The following is a 22,213-nucleotide window of genomic DNA, read 5'->3' on the forward strand; positions in this document are numbered from 1 at the left end:
GCTCGGGCTGGCTCCGCTGCAAGCCGTTCATTGCCTGCCAGGTCTAGCCGTTCTCCTCTCCTTGCTCGAGTCTCTGGTCCTGCCATCACTTCTGTCCCAGCTCCCGCTTCAGGTCCACCACTCTGTTTGCTATATTCGATATTATGCAGGCAGTACAAAAATCGCTGGTGGAGCAAGGAATTCTGTGGGTTTAAATAAATCAGTCAAATGCCATCCATTCTGTATGAGCTATCTCTATTTAATCTTTAAAAAGAAGAGGACAGATGTACAAATCAGGGTATAAGATTGTAGAGAAATGATGGAAAGTTTATTTGTTCAACATAGAAGACATCTAAAATCAAGAATGCCTAAGTGACAAAGAATAAGGAGCTTAGGACCTGTTACATTTCTTCACTCAGCTTAATATTTTACCTCTGATTCTAACTTGAAGTACGGGCATTCTTTTTTCCTCTGCTGTTTTCTTTTTTTTTTTTTTCTCTCTTGCTTTAAACCTTACAAGATACAACCTCAGAATCACAGCTCGAGCTCCAAAGTATAGAGGTATGTATCTAGAGAAAATGTGCATATTTAATTTCAAGCAACTTCAAAGTATGTGCAGCCAGGTAGGGCAGTTCATAATGCAAAAGAGGGGTCAGGATCTTGGGGAGGGGGTTGCTTGGTAGATCTATATGTAAACAATCATCTCTTAAAGAAACTAGGTATTCTCAAAAATAATTACAGTGAAATGTGTTACATGAAAATACTAGGAGAAAACAAAAATCTCTCTTTGTGATTATAAATGTTTGTGTATAAACAAAAGGCATTTCTCCCTCTATAAGCATATCTCCTCCATGTGCCTGGTTCCTCTCAAGGGCAGAAATCCAGCATGGATGCTGTGAGGCCCATCATCAGGTGAGCTGGAGTTCTGCTGTGCTTATATTCCAGTTGCCACTGGTTTTCCTGTTACTCCCTCTCCTCCTTCTCCTGCCTGCAAATTAAAAAATATGCTGCCCTCCAGGCCTGGAGCCATGCAGCCATCACCACGTACAAGGCAGCCGTTCCGGCCTGGGAAGGATTTTGGTTAGGCTCTCTAGGAAGCCGAGGACAGAGGTCACATCTCATACAGAGGGTGAACTGGTGAAAGTCATATAAATAAAGCCAGAGAGGAAGCATAGCCAGCTACAGGCAGTGGACCAAGACATCTGCAAAACAGCAGCTCTCTGTCACCTGAGCTCTGCCTAGCAAGGTAAAGCTTGATGAAATGAACTTTGAAGCCTCAGAAGAAAGAGTAGATGAATGGTTACGATGTGCATGGGGTGGCGGGGAAGGGGGGATCACTGAGACTGAATTAGTTTTGTGTTAGTGCTCATCCCAGAGGACTTGCTGCGTTTTGCTCCTGCAGCCTAGGCAGGTTTGCTGAAGCCTCAGTTCTTCCTAATACTCTGAGGACAGCTAGCAACCTACAAGCAGAAACAATGCAAAGACAGCCTGATCTTAAACAAGGTAAGCTGATTATGACAAACTTTTTTGCAGGCCATAAAACTTGGGTTATTAATTACTGACTGTGACCTTCTCTGAGAGAAGCAACTGGTAAATGAGTTCCTTTAAAGAATATATATCACTTAAGGTTAACACTCCCTGAAGTTAATGTACTTTCTAAGAGTATGGTCTGCTTTCCAACATGGAGTGCCATGCTGAAACACCCTCTCTGGCTATTGTACTGTAAATTAAGGGGCATTTTATGCTGTGCAAGTGGCAAGTCTTATGCTCTGTTTGCTGCAACTTGAAATCTTTCAGAAGCAGACTGCTGCTGTGTTCCCATTCAGTCTCTGTTTCTTTTCGTTTCTAAACACCAACTGACTTTGGAGTGAGTGATTTCCGTGTTTTGTAAGCATACTGTGGCAAAGAGGTGAATTTGTGAAGCCATAGGAAAGTCATGCCCTTGGGAATAACTAATGGAAGTTTTTGTGCTGATGATGTATAGTAGCTGAATGTCTTCCTTCAAAGCTCTAGTAGGACTGGAGTTCCCTTAGGACTGGTCTGAATTAATCCTTCCTTCTCCAGCCTTATTGTGTAGTTTTAATTGTTATAATCCATCTCTTGCTTTAAAATAAATTGTTTTTCTAATTTACTTGGAGACGCATCCTTTAATTTGAGATAGGACTATATGGATGGTTTACTATTAGCAGTAGAGCCAAGGTACCACCTTTCAAAGAAAATGAATAGGGTTTCTCAAATATGCTTGACTTTTGTCTTCCTCTGGAGACAGGTGAAGGGCAAGTCTGCATATCAAGAGCTGCTACATGGTTCATTCCCAAAGCATGTGGCTTTGTAACTGCTTTAATACTAATTTTAGTTACTCATTATACTCCTTTTATTCATTTCAGTGTATAATCCTTTTTTAACAAAACACATTGATTGGGAGAAAAGCTATTAACAGACAGAATTAGTGGTTTAATTATTAGATAGATATCTATATGAGCACTGAAAACTGTCACAGCATTTTACATTTTCTTGGGCAAAATAATTTGAACTGAACCATCCAACAATGAGTACAATAGAGAGCAGAGCAGCCACCAAACCCTGGCCAATAAACTACAGGGCAACTGTCGAAATTTAAAATGAATTAGAAAAATAAACAGATTCTTTTCTGTGTAATTAACTACAGCTGAAAGAATCACAGATTTCACAGAGAAACACTGAAATTCTGGACAATAATATTCAGCTGCAATTTACTGCTCCTTTCTTTCTTCCTTAAACCTGGGTGTCTCAGCTGCTGGCTTTTTGCTAAAAGAGTAGTCTCTTATGTGGAGCATTCCTGAAAGATCCTACCTGAGATAGTTGGCTGTAGGCCTTAGGCTTAAAGTGCTTTTTCTCTTTGTGATTATTTTTCCCATTATGGTTTCCTGTAGGCCTCAAATAATCTGTTTCATAGGATTCCCAAAGGAATGAAATCCCTTTATTATGGCATTTCTTAAAATTAACTTCATGTTCCGTGTCTCTCTTTAGACTCACAAGGTTCCATTTTTGTCCAGAGATATTCAGCTCTCAAGAAATGCTATAGAACTGAGAACACTCAGCTCCTCAAAGCACCCCAGTGTGTATCAGGAACTGTTTCCATTGTGCTTTGCTTAACCATTTTTTCCTTAAAAAAAAAAAAAGAGAGAGAGAGAGAGAGAGAAAGAAATATAAGCTTTTCCCCACTAATTTCTGCTTTATGTAAAGTCATAGCTCTATTTTCATTTGTGTGCGCTGGTGAACAGCCCCTGTTGCTCCATGCCATTTTTTTGCTTGTGATGTAAACGGCCATCTTTTTTCTTGCCAGAGTTCACTGATTTTGGTCTCCTGTCTCATAACCTCATAGGGTGTTGGAATATAATTGTGGCGGTCAGTACAAGGCAACTCACTGTTAATACATAATAATTATCATAGGATAATTCAGATTGGAATGGAGCTCTTCGGAGGTCATCTAGTTCAACCTCGTTCAGATAAGGAAAAATACTGTACTGAAAAGACTTCTTTTCCCAGCTGGGTAGCACAAGTTGATGCGTCTTACAGATGTTCAGGGTTCAGTATCAGTTACACTAGGGAACTCTGCTTTCTTATAATCTCTGTATCAATGAGTGTATTGAAAATAGACTGTCCAGCTCTGATTTGAGATCAATACTTGAGTGGTAATGTCCAACAAATGGTACACTCTGTTTTGCTTGGAAATCAATTGACAACCTGTAAAGCAAGTTTAAACAATATATATTTACACAGAGTTTTTTCTAGATGTAATAATGTCCAGTATAGACTTTTCATCCACTCAGCTGCCAGTGTGGATCAGGTTGTTATATACAGTGAAAAATTGTTCTGATGGTCTACTTTTGAGGGCTTTTGTAGTTAACCTTTTACTGTATAATAGAGAGTCCAGGTTGCTTTAATGTTTTACAATATCTTAGCTAATTCATATCTCCATATTTCCCAATCCTTTCACAATAAAGCAAATATTTTTTCCCTAATGAGAGATACCAGAAATCCCACTTAAAAAACAAGGCAAAACTAAACCAAAAAACTTCTAGAATTACATTGAATACAGTAATACTGAGAAGGCTTTTCAAAGACAGTGAAGCCTGTACCAAAAGGCAACTCCAGCCAGCAACTGCTGTCTGCAAGAACAGCTTTAAAGTCTTTCCATGTTTTCCATGCTCTTTTATTTGACCTTTCATTCAAGGCCATCTGTGCTGAGCAACGGACTTTTCTTGGTCCCTTGAGCGCTGAAGACAGGCTTCAGTATACATAATGAGGAACTAAATCCGTTGGAAGAGCACATTTTTAAACCTTCCCCCTTCCTGATAAACTATGGTAAAACTAATTTAGCCCTTGAAAGAACAGGTCTATTAGCCCTTGGATAGCTAATTTAATTCCTGGTAATTGATTGTGTTGTATAAGTTGGAAAAAACAGATTCAAAAGCCTTTTGGAGGGCAATAAGAAACCGCTATCAGGGAAAAAACACTACGGAGAGGAAAATAGTTGAAAGATTAGGCAGAGATTGATGGAAGTCGCTGCCTGACTGTGGGTTGTGTAAGGAGGTTGGCAGCTTGAAAGGAAGGAGCTGAAGGCAGGTTCAGTATCTGGGGAGAGGACAGGGCTAAGAACTTGGCTTATGGGAAACTGTATTCTGGTTTTAGGTTGGTTTGTTGCCTTGAGGTTTCAGAAGTTCATGCTTTTCACTGTCACATAGCAAGACCTGTTTTAATTTCCTTATGGGAAGGAGTAGGTGGCAGTGTTTGAATCTGAGTCTGTTTTTTCCTGAACCTCAGAGATTTATAAAATTTATTTCATTTTTTCTATAGTTCCCATAGACTTTTATCTCTGGGAATGGCCACAACGTGCTGATTTGTGTGGATCTGCTACTGGCTTTTATTGTTGTTGAATCTGGAGTATGGTACTATGCTCCCTAAGTGAACAGTCAGCATCAAAACAAGTTATTTGTATGGTAATCCAAAAAGAGAGGATTTATTGGCACACGCTGTGTTGCTGGCATACAAGTGGAGGTAAATGTTCTGCCAGCAAGCTAAGGAAGCAGCAAAGCTACTAATGCGTGCTCAGATTCAGCCATCCCACCAGTTCAGCGAGCACAGCACAGTCACCAAAGTCCAAGTCTCCGAAATATGCAGCTTTTCCTCTCACAGTGTATTTTGTAGCACTGCAGTTGCTGCCAATCTTATTTGATGACTGCCATGTGTTAACAATTTTCCTAAAATTAAACCAGCTAGCTAACGCTATATCATTCCGGTTTGGTTAGGCCCTGGACTGGGACACAAATTTTAAGGCATGTGGGAGCCCTGGTTCCATTTCAGCTTGTAGCTATGGCACAGATTTTCTATTTGCTTTCAGGCACGCTGCTTTATCTCTCTGTGCCTCTGTGTTTTGAAGTGGAGTGCTAACTTTTTTAGCAAATATCTTGTTTGTTTAAAGGATAAGGTCTTTGCGTAGAGAGCAGAAAACATAAAAATAAACCCCGCAATTTGGAGAGGCATTTGCATAGCTTGACTGACTGCTGCTGTGTTCACTCCTGCATCTTCCTCGCACGCTGCGGTTTTTGGTGGCATCCGCCCTTTGAGGCCTGCGGGACTTTCTACCACCTCGCAGTGTTCTGGGGAGCAGAGGTCATACGTGCAATAGGCATCGCCGGCATCTGGCGAAAGCTCCAGAACACGGTTACTTGCTAAAGAAAAAGGCTGCTGGTGCACCCGGGGCAGCCGTGATGTGAGAGGAGCCGCTGTCGAAGGAGCGGGTCCGGGCGACAGAGGCTGCGGGCGCAGCAGCCGAGAAGCCAGCTCATTCCGGAGGCGAAGTCGTCAGCACTGACAGCTCGTTACCGATCCGTCTTCGCTTACGAGCCATGAAATAAAGCGCGTCTCCCCTGCAATTTACTGCCGTGCAATCCCATTGATTTTATAGGAGCTGCCCAGTGTTGCATAGCAGAATGTAATTCTGTTTTCTCTTGGATGTTTCTGATTTGCCTATTGTTCATTTAATGGGTCAGTCAAAAGCCCACTGAGCTTTTAAAAATATTTAAATGGGAGACTTTAGCATAGTATGGATGCTTTAATATACTTATATAAGGATGTTTAATATATTTGTATTTATCAAGTCCATATATGGCTTGTGCTGTCCTCCCCGTTTATACAGACAAAAAATTGAAACACAGAGAGGAGAATGATTGCGAATGTCACACGCAGGATTTAGCAGCAAAGACTCAAAACCAGGTGCTTTTTCTCCAGACCTTGTGTCCTAACTCCTGGATCATCCCTTTTCCTTGGAACAGCTTTTTTTGCTAAGGTTTGTAGGTGTTAGAGTTGTTTGTACATACAAGGAGTATTGCTGTCCCTGTTCCTTTGTTATTTGTTATGCATTGCTGTGTTTGGTTTGGTTTGGTGAGGCTTGCTTAATCCTGTTCTGCGTTGAGTCTTGATTTACAACTAGAAGAGTTGCAAAGGAGCTGTATCAGGTTCTAGGGTTTAAAGAGCCTTAAGGGTAGTTATAAATTTATGAGGGTAAATTGTTGGTAAGATTATGTGAGCATGTGGAAACAGCCCTGGAGGTCATTAAAAAACAAAAACAGATTTATTGACCTATCAGATGTCAACAGGCTTTCCTTACAAGCATGGATACTGTATCCTGTGAGAGAGTTAGAATGGGCAGGGAAGGTAGCTGCTATCACTAATACAATATTAAACAGAAATCCTCTCTACTTAATCCTCTTATTAGGTATTAGATTACTTGGCTGTTAATGTGTTTGTTACCTGTTTGTAAAAGCAAATAATGAAGTGATCTGTCATTTTTTGAGACCCTTGTAGGTGATTTGTATGAAGAGGCACAATACACCAAACAATTTGCATTGATAATGTACAAAAGGCGATACCCATATGGGCCCAAATCTTGTGAAGGATGGGGAAATTTTACTAAAAATTGGTGTACTCTGTTTCTAATTAGATGCATGTTCCGTAGCGTGGAGGACAAATGTGGTTTGCAGTTCTGTTCTCTGACAACGAGGTTATTGAATATGGGCCCAGGAACACAAAATGTTGAAGGCCTTTATCCCCTCGTGAAATCAGAAGGAATTGAGCAAACCGAGCCCTCTGGGAGGCTGAAGCTTTGTTTCTTTGTTTCTCTGTGTTCTCCTTGCGTGCACTCACTGCGAGGAAGTTTGTGGTTTTCGAGGCAGAAAGGTGTTTGGAGAGGCTGAACTCTGTCATGTTATAAATTCAGCAGCTCCTGCCAGGCTGGTAATGGCAATGCGCCGCGGTGTTGCGTGGCTGTGCAGATGGAGCGTTAATTGGTGGCTGGATGATCAGTAAGCAGAAACAGGCAGGGAGCGCACTGCAGAGTCCCGGGGAAATTAAAACTGGCTTCTGGACAGAGCTATCCCAGGAAAACAACATCAGAGGGAAAAATATCATTCCATCAAGGCAAATAAACAGAAATTTTTGAAAACCAGGACCTGATTCTGCACTTTTACTCAAGCTGAATACTACTTCTCTACATGAGGCGATTCAGCTGTCTGTGAACAGTGAGATATTATGCAGTATGAGCAAATAATGCAGACTGGGTTCTGTGTGAATGTGTATTTTGCCAAAGAAAATTTAAATCACAAAAAGAATTAGCAATTTATGAAATTGTAAGTTCTGTTGAGACCAAAATACCGGGAGCTGTGGACTGTAGCACGGCCCTGCTGTCTCAGCGATAGGAACACCAGGGCAGTCCTGTTCTGCTCAATGTGAACTGAGCAAGGCATGGGTTTGCCATATGAAAAGAGCAAGGGTGGTTTTATTTCTGATGCTTAAAATACAGTCAAGCCATGCTAGATCTTTAAGCATGCATCTGTGGTGCTGTACATGGAATCAAAATAGCCCACATCCGTAACATACCAAAAAGAACCAAGGACCTTTTCTAGAAAGCCAAGGCTCTTTGAAACAATTATGAATCTTTAGTAATTTCCTAAAATAAAGAGGAATTTTGAATAGCCTCTTCTTCTTCTTAAACTTTAATAATTTGGGAGATGCGAAACCTCGGCCATCCAATAAGCTGAAAACACCCCCTTCTTTCCTTCACCCCTTACAATGCTGATGATAATTTCTGTATTGCAGATGGACCATTAACATGTGGATTAGATATGTGCAGCCCAAATTTTGTGTTTAGATCAATCTATTGGTGACATTATCTGCAAAGGGTTTAAATCTCTGAAGCTCAATGCAGGAGTTCGGCATGTAAGGGGAAGACCTGAAGCAGCAGTGCAGTCCATGCTGATTTGCACGAAGAAGAGGAAAACCAACCCTCCTAAAAACAACTGTTAAAGATGTGAACCCTAAAACAGTATAAATACAAACAGACAAAGGAAGGATAGAAAACAGCGCTCTCTGTCGCAGGTAAATAGTGGTAGGCCAACAGCTTTTTGTGTTAACTGAGGCAGTATGACATGAAGATTTGTCTGGATGGGGAACTTTTAGCAAGAATTAAGGTAAATTGTAAATTTACAGTGTATGAGCTACTCCTCATTCATTAACTAACTTTGCTGTGAGACAAGCCCTAAGGAGAACACTTGACAGTGTGGAATCACCAAACAGAATAACCTTGTGAAATACTAATTACATTGCAGTCAAAATCAATGTAGAAAATCGAAGCAAGGCTAGAAGCTATGACATATTCTTTCCTCATACTTGCACTGAGTCACCTTGGTTTGTAACAGAACCACTAAATAATCCAGAGTCTTAATTTTGGGGTTTTCAGCACGGCAGAGCTAGATATATCTACTGTTACAATTTAGGAACCTCTATATGAACACACCAATGTTAAATTCTTTTCCAAATAACTTTTCTATTATTTTCAACTTGCAGAATGATATCGGGTTGTCCAATATGCTGATGTTAAAGAAACTTCCTCCCAAATAAATCTCAGTGTCTTTTCAGGAATAACTAGGTTTACATTTACCACTGTGAGTCATAACACTTTTACAAAGACATGCTTCAATTACAGCATTATTTTCCACAAGTTTCATTTAAAAACCATCAAAATATTGATCTTGAGATCAGAAACATCTCAGCATTTTTAGTTTATTGCACCATGTTCCCTAATTTACAGGCAAATCAATCTGATAACATGGCTATCCAACATGTCAGTAAAACAAGAAGTGGAGCCATATCAAGATCTTCTGGAGCATTTGGAAGCCTAAAGAGTGTAAAGGAGTGCAGTTGTCTCTTCTTTGCCACATAGCATTATCATTCTTGAGCGAAAGAGGCAGATAAGACTTAGATACTCATAAAGGTCTGACTCAGAACGTAGGAAGAAGGCGGTAGCTGGAAACTCGGAACTCTGGAGCTCAGCTACGGGAGGCTTTTGCCCAACTTTCGGGTAGACCCAGTTCAAAGCAACCTATTTCTTGATATAAATATTTGCATACTCTCGATATATATCTGTATAATTTCAAGGTAACACAAATTGTTCCACAGACACTAGAGCTAATGAAATCTGGTGCCATGTCGTTTTATGTTGTCCATCCCAACACCTTTTCTAGCACAGTAACCCTGGGCTATGTCTCCTTTTATTTCACTTCCACCCCATATCTATGGTCCCTTCCATCTGCCCCTGTTCTCAGCAGGGCTCAGTATTAGGGCTGGTGCTGAATTAAGCTTGTGCTGCCTGGCTGGTTAAACAACTGTGGTGTCCAGTACTTACCATAAGGTCACTTCTAAGCTTTCAAGTGTGTCTGCTGCAACAGACACTTGCAGAAGTTCACTTCTAACACATACTGGTTATTCCCATGGTGAAATAGCAAACTTCTTTAATCTTTTAAAACAAAAAATATACTGTTTCTTTAATGTCAGCTTTCTAACACAGGCCCTAGTTAGCTGTGGCTTAAATATAGCAATTTTCATTAGCCCCACTGTTGCTTTTAATAATAGATCATGCTGGATGTGTGCTGAGGTGTCTCTGGATATAGTCCACCCCCCATTTGTGCTCTGCACCAACTTTTAAATGAATACTCTGATTACCTGTATGTCTTCCCAGATATTGATTTTATTCATTGACATTACAGTATAAAACTATTAGTAAAGCTAGCACCTTGTAGGATTTGTTTGGGTCTGAGGGCATTGTTTATAAACCATTTCTCAGCATAACGTATAGGGGCCTTCACACTTCTGGCCTGTCACAATAAATGACCTGAAAATTGGCTCCCTGTAATGTGGGACGATTGTCTGACTAGCAATATCTCCTGTACGTCAGGGCTTCTGCGACTGTGAATACCTTGCACAGGACTGACTGGGGTTATTCACCATAATTACTGCTTTAGAAAGGCATTTTGCAGCTCCTGCCAGGGAAGATTGAGCTTGTGTTTTCTACAGATCAGGGAGAAACTGCCGGTCTTGCCATTTTCTTTGACAGCAGTAGAATAATGTAGTCTGTGAATTAGTTTCATAATCCTATTTTTACACAACTTTGGCTGTTTTGTTCTGATGAACTGCTAACAATATCATTTTTTCATTAATTAAGGATGCTGCCTTTTTCAAAATGTCGTCTATGACTTTTTTTGCTCCATTGACATACATCAGTGTATAAAATTCCCTGGTAAGTTTAACCTTTCATTAAAGCTAACATTTTATCTACCGCAATTCACAGTTAAGTTCTTAACTGCACCTTGCAGACAAATGTAAAATGGTGGGCTTCAACATGAATACAAACTCTTTCAGGAGTGTAACTGTGGTCGCTTATTTGTATTATAAACCAAAATCCCTGACAAGAAGGGAGATCTTTCCACTAGACACTATTTAAATTCACGCATCAGATGTTCACTAATGTGTTTTTAGACTCTTATCCGCCTACCTTGAAGCAGCGAAGCTGCTTGTGAGCATCATGTGAAAGTCTGTAGGGATACGAAAATGTTATGAATCATGTCGATTAGTCACTGACAGCAGGTCTGTGAAAACAGCAGCTATTCTGGCCAGCTAGCTCTGTTGTGGATGTTCATTGGAGAGTCTGCTCCTGTGGATGGACTTTGAGGGCACCAGGAGTGTCTTCAAGGCATTCTGTGAAGTTGTGATCACGTACTTTGGTGACCTACATAGCACTTATGATAGAAAAATGTCTTAATAGTTTCACCTTCTCTGAAGTTTTGGTAGAGCATTAGTTTGTGCAGTTGAAATGTAGATATGGAACGAAGGAAACACATAGGACCTAGGTGACATCAGAGGTCACGCAAAGGAAGGCCAAGAACTCATACAAGCAAGTTCTACAAGTATAAGATAGTGAGAGATCAGCACTGGGTCAAAAGTCTGTTGCAAAATTTTTTGCACTGAAAAAACAATTTTGTTATGCGCTTGAAAAGATGCTGAAGATGATAGATACAGCTTAATATTGCTGATCTTGATCAGAAGGTGCAACAGGACTCTAGGGCTGATCTGAGCACCCAGTCTGACTTCTGTGCTCAATGTTTCCTCTTGAAAACCTTTTCCAAATCATTTGCATGGCCTTGTCTCTGTTTCTGTTTCTAAGATAAAGTTTAGCAGTTTTTTTTAGAATGATTTGAGGTCTGCAGATGAAAGAAGCTTTGAGGAAAAAAAACATTTATTAAAGAGAAATGATTGTGTTTTCAAGAAATCACAGGTAACTGATATCAACATGCATGTAAATTTTCTATGGTGTCTTTCAGCATGTGGGAACAAGCAAAGGTATTGCTAATCTTGTCAACTGAATCCCTGAATATAATAGAGCTGATGATAACTCTCTTTAATATGCTGAAGTTCTAATAAAAGTGTAAAAATATACTTTCTTAATAGATATGAAAAAGTCATTTATTTTTTATTCCCTTTATAAGTGATGATGATGAGAAAATAATGAACAATTTTGCATTTGAATCATCAAGAACTATTAAAATAAGAATTGGGGAAAGGAGAGGAAACCTGTGTGAAGTCCAGTAATGTGTCAGGTGTACTGAATAGAACTTTTTATCTTGCTCTGGATACACTCCTTTGGATATCTTATTCCCTTCACCCTGCAAATATTTTGGCTGTAATAATATAAATATATTTTCTGCTTGTAGCAGAGTAAGAAGTACTATTCACACAGTAAACACATTTTACATGCTTAGACTTGAAAAACCAAGCAAAGGGCATTTTTAGCAATGACTGCTCCTGTGTCATGAAAACCTGCAGCAAAAGTGGTTAAAACTTGTCAGAAACTAGCCTCTACTTCAATGACAAGTGTATCTTTAAGAATCAGGTATCATCATTTCTAATCACAGTGATTTTCTAAAACATTTGCTTTAAAGTAGAGATGTCTGGCTCATTCTTCAGCTTGGGCTGGATCAAACCTTCAGGTGGCATTCAGGCATTTACTATATTTGGACAAAATCTGGATACAGAATGTGTAGTTTGCCCACCACTGTTGAGAACCTCTCTGCTGGCTGGTGGTGGCCTTCAGACTGCAGTTTCTAACACCCAGATGTGCACAGGGCTGTTAAAGGTGATGTGGCAAGGAGCTATCATTTTACTGAGGGTGAGTTGTGGAGCCATAATATTCTCTTTGAGCCACTGGAGGATTTCCTGACCTACAGAATGAATTCCACGGAGTGTTACTTTTTCCCCTGAGAGTTACTGTTTCATATATTTTATGGCTGGATTATGCTATTATGATCTTCTTGATTAACCTCTGATTTATGTATTTACTCCCAAAGACAGTAGGACTTCTCTCATGATTTCTGCTCCAAGTCCAAGCTGTGTCTTTTAAAAAAAAAATCACGTTCTGATCCTGAGCTTTGAAGGAGCTGGCTGCATGGGTTGGCCAGGAAGTCGCGAGAAAACACCATCAGTAGTTGCTAATGCGGTAGCTGTGGCACATTACAGAGATTACACACTGCTATTGTCAGCAAAGACTTAAATCTTACTCAGAAAGTTGATCTTCAGTGAAGTAACTCTTTTCTGAAGTGAATAGGTCCTTGATAAAGTACAGAATAGGCTTTCATTAAGACTTTCTTGGCCCGTTCACATTAGATGTGAACTTGTTATGCTTGCTGAAGTAAATATTGCATCAGCTGTGAATACTGGCTCATGCAAGTGATAATAGGAGCCCTTATCCTGTTCCTGCTGATGCTGGGCAGTGTCGGGCCTCTCTAGACTTCTGCTGGGGCCACAAGTTGTCCAAGCAAAGCCCCACAGCTTGACAATAAATAAAAGGATCTAGTCATAGATGCTTAATAAACACACTCTATGCCCAAAGGCATTGGGAATGGCAAGGCTGGCAATCCAGCAGAACTTGTGAGTACCTGTTTGTCTGTAGTCAACAAATTGCTTAAGCAATTGCTTTCATGACCTGGGAGAAGTGGCATATTTTGCTGTGAAGATGCTATGCTGGTACAGGCTTTGTAGATAGTTTGTATCTGCAGGTGGCTTTGGAAGTGACTTTTCCTGCTCAAAATTCTACTTACCAGCCCTAGAAGTTCTGCAGAACTGTTCTCCACGTCTCCATCAGTGATGGGGCCGCCCTATACTACAGTCTATAACTGGTAAAGCTGTACACATTAATATAAATGCTTGAAATATGTTATTCTTCATAGGTGTAAGACTTACTTGGAGAAGACACCAAGCCCTTTGTACTCCTGTATGCCATCTAGTTTAGTGTTCGTAACTGTATCTTCACTGTTACAGCCTTCTCCCTCTGCTATGGGTAACGCAAGTGGTACAGGAAGAGGAAAGGCCCTGCACCTCACTTGATCGGGCACCATACGGAAGGTATGAATGGCTTCCTGCACCATGGGGATGGGCAGAGCAGAAGATAACTGGTCTTGTGGGTGGGAGAAGCCTGCGTGGTAAAGGGCCTGGGCCTCTCTCCCTCCTTTTTCATATCTGATGCAAAGGGTAAGATCCACATTTCACACGAAAGGAGAAGACGTTATTGCTGCAGATGGAAAAGGACACCAGTTGCTAGAATGATTTAAAGACCATGTATCTACAGAATGCTAAAGCAGCCCGTATCGTAAATGTTGGCCAGAACTCTGCTCCGCTTCACTGAAAATCCCACCATGACTATTAGTTCCTTTGCTTTCTCTAGCAGCCTCTGCTGTACAAACATATGAAAATAAAGTATGAATGCACTATTAGGAGAAGTATAACAAACTGTCACACTCATGAAAGATAGTAACTATATTCTAGTTTATTGACTGCAGTCAAGTTATTATGCCTCAAATAATTAAATACCACAACAGTGACATTAAAAATACAGGCTGATTTACCAAAATAACTGTATTCTGAAGATTATGTACATATTATACATTTTACAGTATCATGTAAACTTTTTTTTTTTTATACATAAGGTAAATCTGATTTATGGTAACTTGAAAACCCAAAATACTTGCTGACAACAATATTCCTATGAAACATAAGCACTGTTTGGGACATTCAAGAAAACTGCAGAGAATGAAAACCAACTATAAAACATAATATAACTGAGTTAGTAAAAAAAAAAAAATTAAATTACATTCATATAAAAAGTTAAACTAAAAATATTGTTATGCACCATTATTAAAAAAGGGAAAAAATCCCCAAACCCTCCCCTTTTATATATTAACAAACACTTTCATGGGGAGCTAGTGTGTGCCTCATTTCCAGCAATGGGGCATAGCCTAGGAAATCCAGATTCCCATTCTCCTTTTAACATATATTAAATAGCTAGGGTCTGTACCAATACAAATATAGTATATATTCATGCACTGTGAATATGTTCATTGAAGCCTACCAAAGGCCTGTTTTTTGGTGGTTTTTTTTTTTACCCCTTTACATGTAGGCATGCAGTGGTAGAGATGCTTGCTGTTCAGAAAGTTGTGTGGGAATTTGTCTCTAGTCTGATTTTCAGCATTAAGCACAATAGAGGACATCATAGAAATCCTTCCAGATTACCTTCTCCTATTTATTTACAAGTCTGAAGGCCTTAGTACAAGATGTCCTGCACCAAATCATGTCAACTCACTTAAAACACCTTAACCTTCTCCAGAAAACATGTCACTAAGGTGATTACTAATTACTCTTGTCTGGGCAAATATTTTATATATTAACTAGGATGACCAAGTTGTTCCTCCTGTAAGTCTTCATTCATGGGACAGCTGTAGTGTTTAGATTTGGCATAATGGAACTTCAAGTCTAAATTGCTTTCTAGCTCACATCATCTCAGCATACAATCATTTACATTATCTGCTATGTAGTGCGTGTAATTGAAGTACCTAGGTATGCTCATTAAAATAAATGCATAATTTAACTGTATATAAACAGCTGCTGAAATTAACAGCTGTTAAGCTGGCTGCATTTTGAAAGCTTGCAAAACTTGCATATTTTATAACTGGTCTCCAACTATAAAATGAAGGCCTGGTCCTGGAAATACCTGGGCATGTGCTTATCTTCAAGCATTTAAGTAATCTCATGAGATTATAACTAATGAAACTACCTGCGGGCCTAATGATAAGCCTATATAAACACTGCAGACTGTGCCTCGGACAGGTAGTGTGGCCAGCCATTAGTCATGCAAGCAGTATCAAGGAAGGCAATGAGACCCCGAGTGACTAATGTTGACTGGGTTTAGGCACTAGATACCTTCCTTCAGATGCTAAATGTATCTGAAGTTAGACCAAACATTGCTTCGTCAGACTTGGACAATGTGAAAGTGTTTTCCAAAATGGCCTTTTAAAACACTCCCAGAATTATGAAACGCGAGACCTATATGATGTCTGTTCATGTACAGTTTTAATATAAAAGAAACGCTAATCTAGAGTATCAAAATATTGTATTCATATAAATGTATGAGAGCATCTAATAGAAAAGTAAAAAGTGTAAAAGGCAAACTTTTTTTGGAATTAGATAGCCTAAAAGAGTTCGTTTAGACCAGGAATGTGTCTGCTGTATTTGACCCATAAAAGAGAAGATGACTACATCTCCCCTCGTCTACGAGTTTTTGCCGCAATAGCTCCACCTTCATCCTCTTCCTCCTCTTCTTCCTCATAATTGTCTTCACGAAGTTCTTTGTGGTTGTTCTCTTCTTGCAATTCTTGCTCTTGATCTGCCCCCCCATTATTTTTTTCATCAGCCTGATAAAAAAAAGTGAGATTCAGTGCAACTGACAGTTTTCTTAATTTTGTGGTGATGAGATGAGGTTAAAGAAAAGGATAAGTGACTGTTCTTAGAGCTGATGGAGAAAAACAGGAAAAGCCTTCCAGATGTTAGAGACTTTTCAGCCTTTAGGAAGCCTGAATCAATGTGGGGGTGGAGGCATGAACAAAAGGGAATGGGGAGTTCGAAGTTTTAAGACCTATGATCAAAAGCAAGCTACAGCAATCATTATGTAATGTCACTGTGACAGGATCACAGCTGTGCTAAGTCTTAAGTGTTGTCATGTCATTAAGTTTGTGGGTTTACACAGTACTTACATTTTCGTCGTTTTCACCATATGGCTCTTCCGCATTGCGTTCCAGTTCTCTCTTCTTCTCTTCAGTCAAATCTTCCTGGATCTACAAAGTAGAGATGTTCTGCACATTTTACTTTTCTTTAAAAAGTAGCCTGGGGCAAAAACGTGCACATTTTCACAGCTATACTTTCACAAAATGAAGATTCAAGCAAATAGATGGAGAGGGCATGGAGAGGTTAAAGGTGGAGGGGGAAAGAAAACAAACAAGCAAAAAAAACCACCCCAGGAAATTCACTTCCTCTGAGAGCTGATTTAATTTTTAACTACAATTTTCACAAACTCTCTCAGCAGCAGCTAACACATTTAGATTTCTGTTTCATTTTGTAACTTTAGACATACAACATTATTTTCTCCTTGTCCTTTATAATGACATTGTCATAACACAGCAGAGTCATTACTGTCACTTCCACCCCACTGTGGACTCCCAGAACTATGGTTCAGTTTGGATATGTGATACAGGTATTTATTTGTAACTTCCTCCATATTTTTCCAGCAGATGACTGATCTTGCCAACTGATCCTGGAAAAATCACAGAAGAGCAAGTGGGGATGGGGAGTGAAGAGTAATCTCTTCCAACCTTCTCCTTGATGACAGCAATCCACACTAGATCTATTTTCTCGATGTGATAGGTCAAGACCAAAACTTTTCTTTCCTAACAGCCCTTTCCTTCACTTCAGTGTCCCTTTATTTTTAGGTGCAAAGTTGAATGAAGCATGCTTTGTAGAAGTAAACTTGATTTTCCGTTGGTGAATGCTGGACATATAGCCCAAATGGTGTCCTGCAAGTTGGGTAAGATGCTTCCGTGAAGCCTTATGTTTGTCCCCATGGAAGACAGCCATTTCATCTGGTTGGGAAGCATTTGCTATGCTGCCACCTACGCCTGCCACAGTGTGACAGATGGTGAGGATGTGATTGCTACTTTTGACAGGAATCCCTCCCCGTACCAGCTGCTATCACATTCTCCTCAACAGCAGCAGCAAAAGCTAAATTCTCTCTCTTTCCGTATTAACCTCCGTCAGTAGCAGGAAAGTGTATTTAGCAATTGCTTCCAACAGGAAGGAAAGCTGCTTGTGAGAGGGGTGTTAGGGGTTCAGTATTGCTCCCAGCAGAACAGCAGCTATCAAACCTGGATCACTTTGAGGCATATATAGAAAGATCTGAACAATAGCAATGTATAGTATTGTGGCCTACTGAAGAAACTATTCCTAATTATAACAAATTAACTCATTCTTGATTGCTCATTCAATCACTGCCCATTCTTAGTATTTCCAGTTAGAATACTGGTTGTAATCCTTTATGAAATGCACATCAAATTATTTCCTATAAGCCAAAGGGTACCTGCCAAAGGCAAACTATTCCTAGTTTCTAATGACCTGGTTTGATTTAAATAACTGTATTTTGAACTGGTGAATTCTAAGTACACCAGCTAATCTTGACAAAGTGTTCATCATAACTCAGTAATGAACAGCCATTTCTATGGCTTTTTGTAAATCATTATGTATGAAGTAGGAAACAGCAATTGATTAGGTATGTATTGAAGAACTGCAGAGCAGCATATGCTAGTGCACGCATGATTAGCATGCCATTCAACGTACGAAGGAAGAAATCTCTCTCCCCTCCTTCTTCCTTCAGTTCAAAGCAGTATGCCAACAGCTTCCCAACTATTTGATTCCATGAATAGTAAGGACTTAAATAACTTGGATTGCTTAGAAGGAGCACAGATAAATCAAAGTCAGAGCTAAAGAGTAAGTAATTGACCAAGAAAGCAGCTTGCCCAGAAGAGCAGTGTGTGATTAGAGATGCAAAGTTAATGAGGTTTCCAGTGACTTTCAGAGGGCTTGAGGTTTTCAGAGTTTTTTTTTCTTGAGTTGTGAATGGCTTAATCTTTTCAATTACTGCACAATTAATAGTCAGTTACACAGAAGATGAATGGATCGCACCATACAAGCACGAGTAGCACTAGAAAGTGTAATTAACATTATATCAATGGACAGCAGAGTAGTGGCGAAAGCTTCCTAGGTTTCATAAAGTCAGAAATTACTGTTGACAGAGTAATTTGGGTTCATTTTGCAGTTATAAAAGAGACCAACATTGAAAGTTAATGGAGATCTGTTATGTTACCTGGGTCCACATATGCCTTATGCCCATTTTCTTACCTCTTCTTCTCCCTCTTCCTGGTACTGCTCATCCATATTATCTTCTTGCTGGTCAGGATTTCCTGCCATCTGCAGAGAGTTTATGTGAAAATTTAGTTCTGTATGCTTGCCTATTGATTTTATAACACTGTCAGTTAAAGCTATGTGTTCTGGAACTAAAAGCTATGCCAAGGTAAAGTAGCAATAATAGCCTACGAAATTATAGTGTGTTCATTAGCATTAATGTTAGCCTGGCTACACAATTTAGAACTGCTTTAAGTTAAAAAAAAAGAAGCAGAATGATTATAATAAAAGCATTTCACAGAATAAAGCAAGATTTTCATACTAAGCAGGAAGACAATGAAATATTCATGCCATTAAAGACCAATGCCATAAAAATACAGATTATCTCTGCCTAGAGGAGTTTACAGTTTAAATGCAACTCAAGTGTGCAGAATTTGCTGGAATGCCATTAGAAGGGAAGTGACACCACTGTCTGCAGTTGAGTGAGTGTTAATAGCATGGGAACAGTATAGATGGGATCTGAGCAAAGAGAGGAGGTTTGTAATGAACAAGTGTCCTTGTATGAGGTTGCGTGAAGGCAAATACGGGGACCCCAAAGTATGAGACTACAGAACCTTGCTGAGCAGAGTCAATGATTAAGACACAGTAGTGTATCACAGGGAATAATTCTGTACTTTTAATGGCGCATGTCTCATATGGTTTAAAAAGAGGCCTTTAAAATAAGAGTTTGGTGTTCTCACATCAAGATGTGCTACACTTTCCTTAAAGAGCACCTACGGATGTTTTCTTTCACTTTACTGACCACTAGGTGCTCCTCCATTCCCGGATGTCCCTGCTTCTGACTGTTTTCTTTGTGCTTTTCATTTTCATCGGGTAGATTTTCCTCTCTCTCTTGCTCAGCTTCCTCAAATTCATCTTCTCCCTGATTGTTAGGGTCATCAGCAGGGTTCACATCTTCCATTGCTGCCTTCTGCAATTTTCAGGAGTGAGTGTTAAATGCACATTTTTATCTCACAGTTCGATTCCATTTCACTTGAAAGCTACCCTAGCACGAGCTATGTTAGGGCCAACTCAATATCCACTGAAACCTCTCTACAGGCATCACTGGTCACAAGATCTAAACCCAGTCAGTACAGAAGTATTAGATCCTGAAAGAAGTACTTCAGCACTGAACACAGAACTTTAATATGAACATCTGTCTACTGAAAAGTCAAAGTCAACTTCACATAGGATGTTGAACTCCTTTTGCTTACTGACTATCCAAGAAGTGACAGTGCCTTATAAGACCAGTTAAAAAAAAAAGTTAATGCACATAGCTCAAAAGAGCTGACAAGATCTTTCAGTGCCAGTCCATCCTCCAATATTGATGACTTCTGCATGTATATCATGCAGGAAAAAGCCCCTTAAAAATAATCACTATTCAACTTAATTTGAAAAGGAAAAAAGAAAAAAAACAAAACCCCCCCAAAACCCCCAAACCAAAATCCCCCAAGCACCCCCACCACACCTGCCTTAGTAGACACAGTATTTTTCATGTTCCATGACACCAAATAAGATGAGGAAAGTATAGATCTGAATATCCATCATCCAGATCTCTGAGCAATCCATATCACAACTCTGTGTTCAGTGCTGAAGTATTTTTTTCTTTAAGGAACTAACACTTCTTCTAAACTGACTAAGTTTTGATCTAGTGACCACTGATGCCTGTGGAAAGCTTCCAGATGATTTCAGTGGGCATCTCTGGTATTGAGTTGGCTCTTACCCGCTTTCCTAACGATACCATTAAAAAAAAAAAAAAAAAAAAAAAAACCCACACACTATCACCACTACTTTTGACTGACCACCAAATAATTACTTGTGCTATTTTTTTGAATCCTAGTTTCCCTCTTCAGTTTCTAGCTAAGTCAAAAATCCTTTATTCCACCCAAAGAACAGATCCAAGGAAAGCAGTAATGCAGCTTGCTTCTAACAATGAACCTCCTTTTGATTTCTTCCTAACCCAATAAGGGCAACAAGATCCTAGATGTTAAACTTGTCTTCCTAGCAGACCCCTGATTCACCTTATTTTTGTAACATGTAATTATGTTAGACTTCTGGGTTTTAACTTCAGTAGCAACTGCAATCCATAGCATCTTAATGCATACTCACCGATTCATCAGCCTGCTGATTTTCTACTTGATGTTCTGGTTCTTGCTGTTCATTTGCATTATTTTGATCATCATCTTCACCTTCATCCTGGTGCTGGTTGTCATGTTCATAAGCTGACAAATTTTTATTATTACTATTTGTTTTACAGCAGTTTCTAGTTAGTCCTTTCAAGAAAGGGTCTTGTATATACCAGCTTCTGTACATGTTTTTAGCAGTAGGCAGCTCTTCCCTAAAGAGCTTACCTAAAAAGACAATGCTAACAGAATTATTATACCAGTAGGAAACCAACACAGACTGATTATATAATTTGAAGAGATCAAACAAAATCATAGGCAGAGCCAGGAATGTAATAGAGATCCACAAAGTCCAGTACTAGTTGCTTATTCAGTTGGACAGTTTTCCTGTCAGGAACGTGGGTATAATCATCAGCAATAGCTGTATTTTAGTCTGACAACTCAGCCAGTACTATTTGAACTTCTGGTTTTAAAATGAGAGTTTGTATTTCACTTGAATCCAAACTGGAGGTGAAATGAACATTAAACTCTCGCACGAAAGGCAGCAGAGGGAACCTGTGAACATGGTAGGGGCGTAACAAATTTTATCTTACCTCCTTCTTCTTCCTGAACACCTTGTTCTTCTTCCCCTTGTACAATATCATGGTCCATGTTATCATAACGACCCTGTTGGCTGAAAAAGTTAAATGCAAATATGTCATTTCAGTTTCAGAGTGTTCTTTCTTCAAGAAACAAATCACCCTAGTATATCTGCCCCTCTCCCAGCTCCTGCCAGAGTGGGCTTCAAGTTAGCTTTCTATTTATTACCTAATATTTTTTTCTCCCCATCAACTTTCCCAAAAGAAAATACACTTTGTAGAACAAGACTCTTGTTCAGTATGCTGTACTAACTTTATACTTGTACTTCTCGATATATCAAAATGGGAGATAACACCTGCCTTGTATTATCAAAACTCCCAAGCTAGTACGTTTCATACTCAAAGTGCAAATACTATGAATTTGAAGCAAAAAAATACAGTAACCTTCAAATAAAGAGTCTTAAAGACAGACAGCACTAATCAGTTATTTTGCTTAAAGAACAGTTTCAGCTTTGATCCTAAAAGGGGTTTACCTGTGTGATTATTTTCAAAGGACTGAAGATTTTGATTGTAGTAGTTTATAAAAAGCTCTCTGGTACCAAAACACTTTTCAAAAGATGGGTCATGTTAATCATTCTCTACTAATATTTCAGAAAAGAACATTCAGGAGGCTTAAGCTTCCAAAAAAGTGAAATTGTCACCGACAACTTTAAACTAAGCAAAAGCATAAGGGAGTATTACAGGGAGGGCAAGAGGCACACGGAAGCTACAATATTATGAATATAATTGCATTCACAGCAACTTTATGACACTAACAGGGTGTTTTTTTTTCCTGAAGTCATG

The 22,213-nt window shown here is 39.4% G+C and overlaps 1 protein-coding gene across 2 annotated transcripts in view; it reads right to left on the reverse strand.

Annotated features, from left to right (window-relative positions):
* Positions 1–14,150: 14,150 nt before the first annotated feature.
* GOLIM4 (golgi integral membrane protein 4) overlaps positions 14,151–22,213 on the reverse strand; it is a 31,937-nt gene continuing 23,874 nt past the window's right edge. For both annotated transcript variants that reach the window (XM_067301587.1, XM_067301586.1), the window contains 6 exons: positions 21,386–21,465; positions 20,779–20,891; positions 19,433–19,600; positions 18,628–18,696; positions 16,434–16,514; positions 14,151–16,094 (listed from right to left, as the gene is read on the reverse strand). In XM_067301587.1, coding sequence (XP_067157688.1) covers positions 15,936–16,094; positions 16,434–16,514; positions 18,628–18,696; positions 19,433–19,600; positions 20,779–20,891; positions 21,386–21,465 — 670 coding nt within the window. In that variant the 3' untranslated portion in view covers positions 14,151–15,935. The remainder of the gene's footprint in view (positions 16,095–16,433; positions 16,515–18,627; positions 18,697–19,432; positions 19,601–20,778; positions 20,892–21,385; positions 21,466–22,213) is intronic.

The sequence above is a fragment of the Apteryx mantelli genome, chromosome 9, assembly GCF_036417845.1.
Source record: "Apteryx mantelli isolate bAptMan1 chromosome 9, bAptMan1.hap1, whole genome shotgun sequence".
Taxonomy (NCBI): Eukaryota; Metazoa; Chordata; class Aves; order Apterygiformes; family Apterygidae; genus Apteryx; species Apteryx mantelli.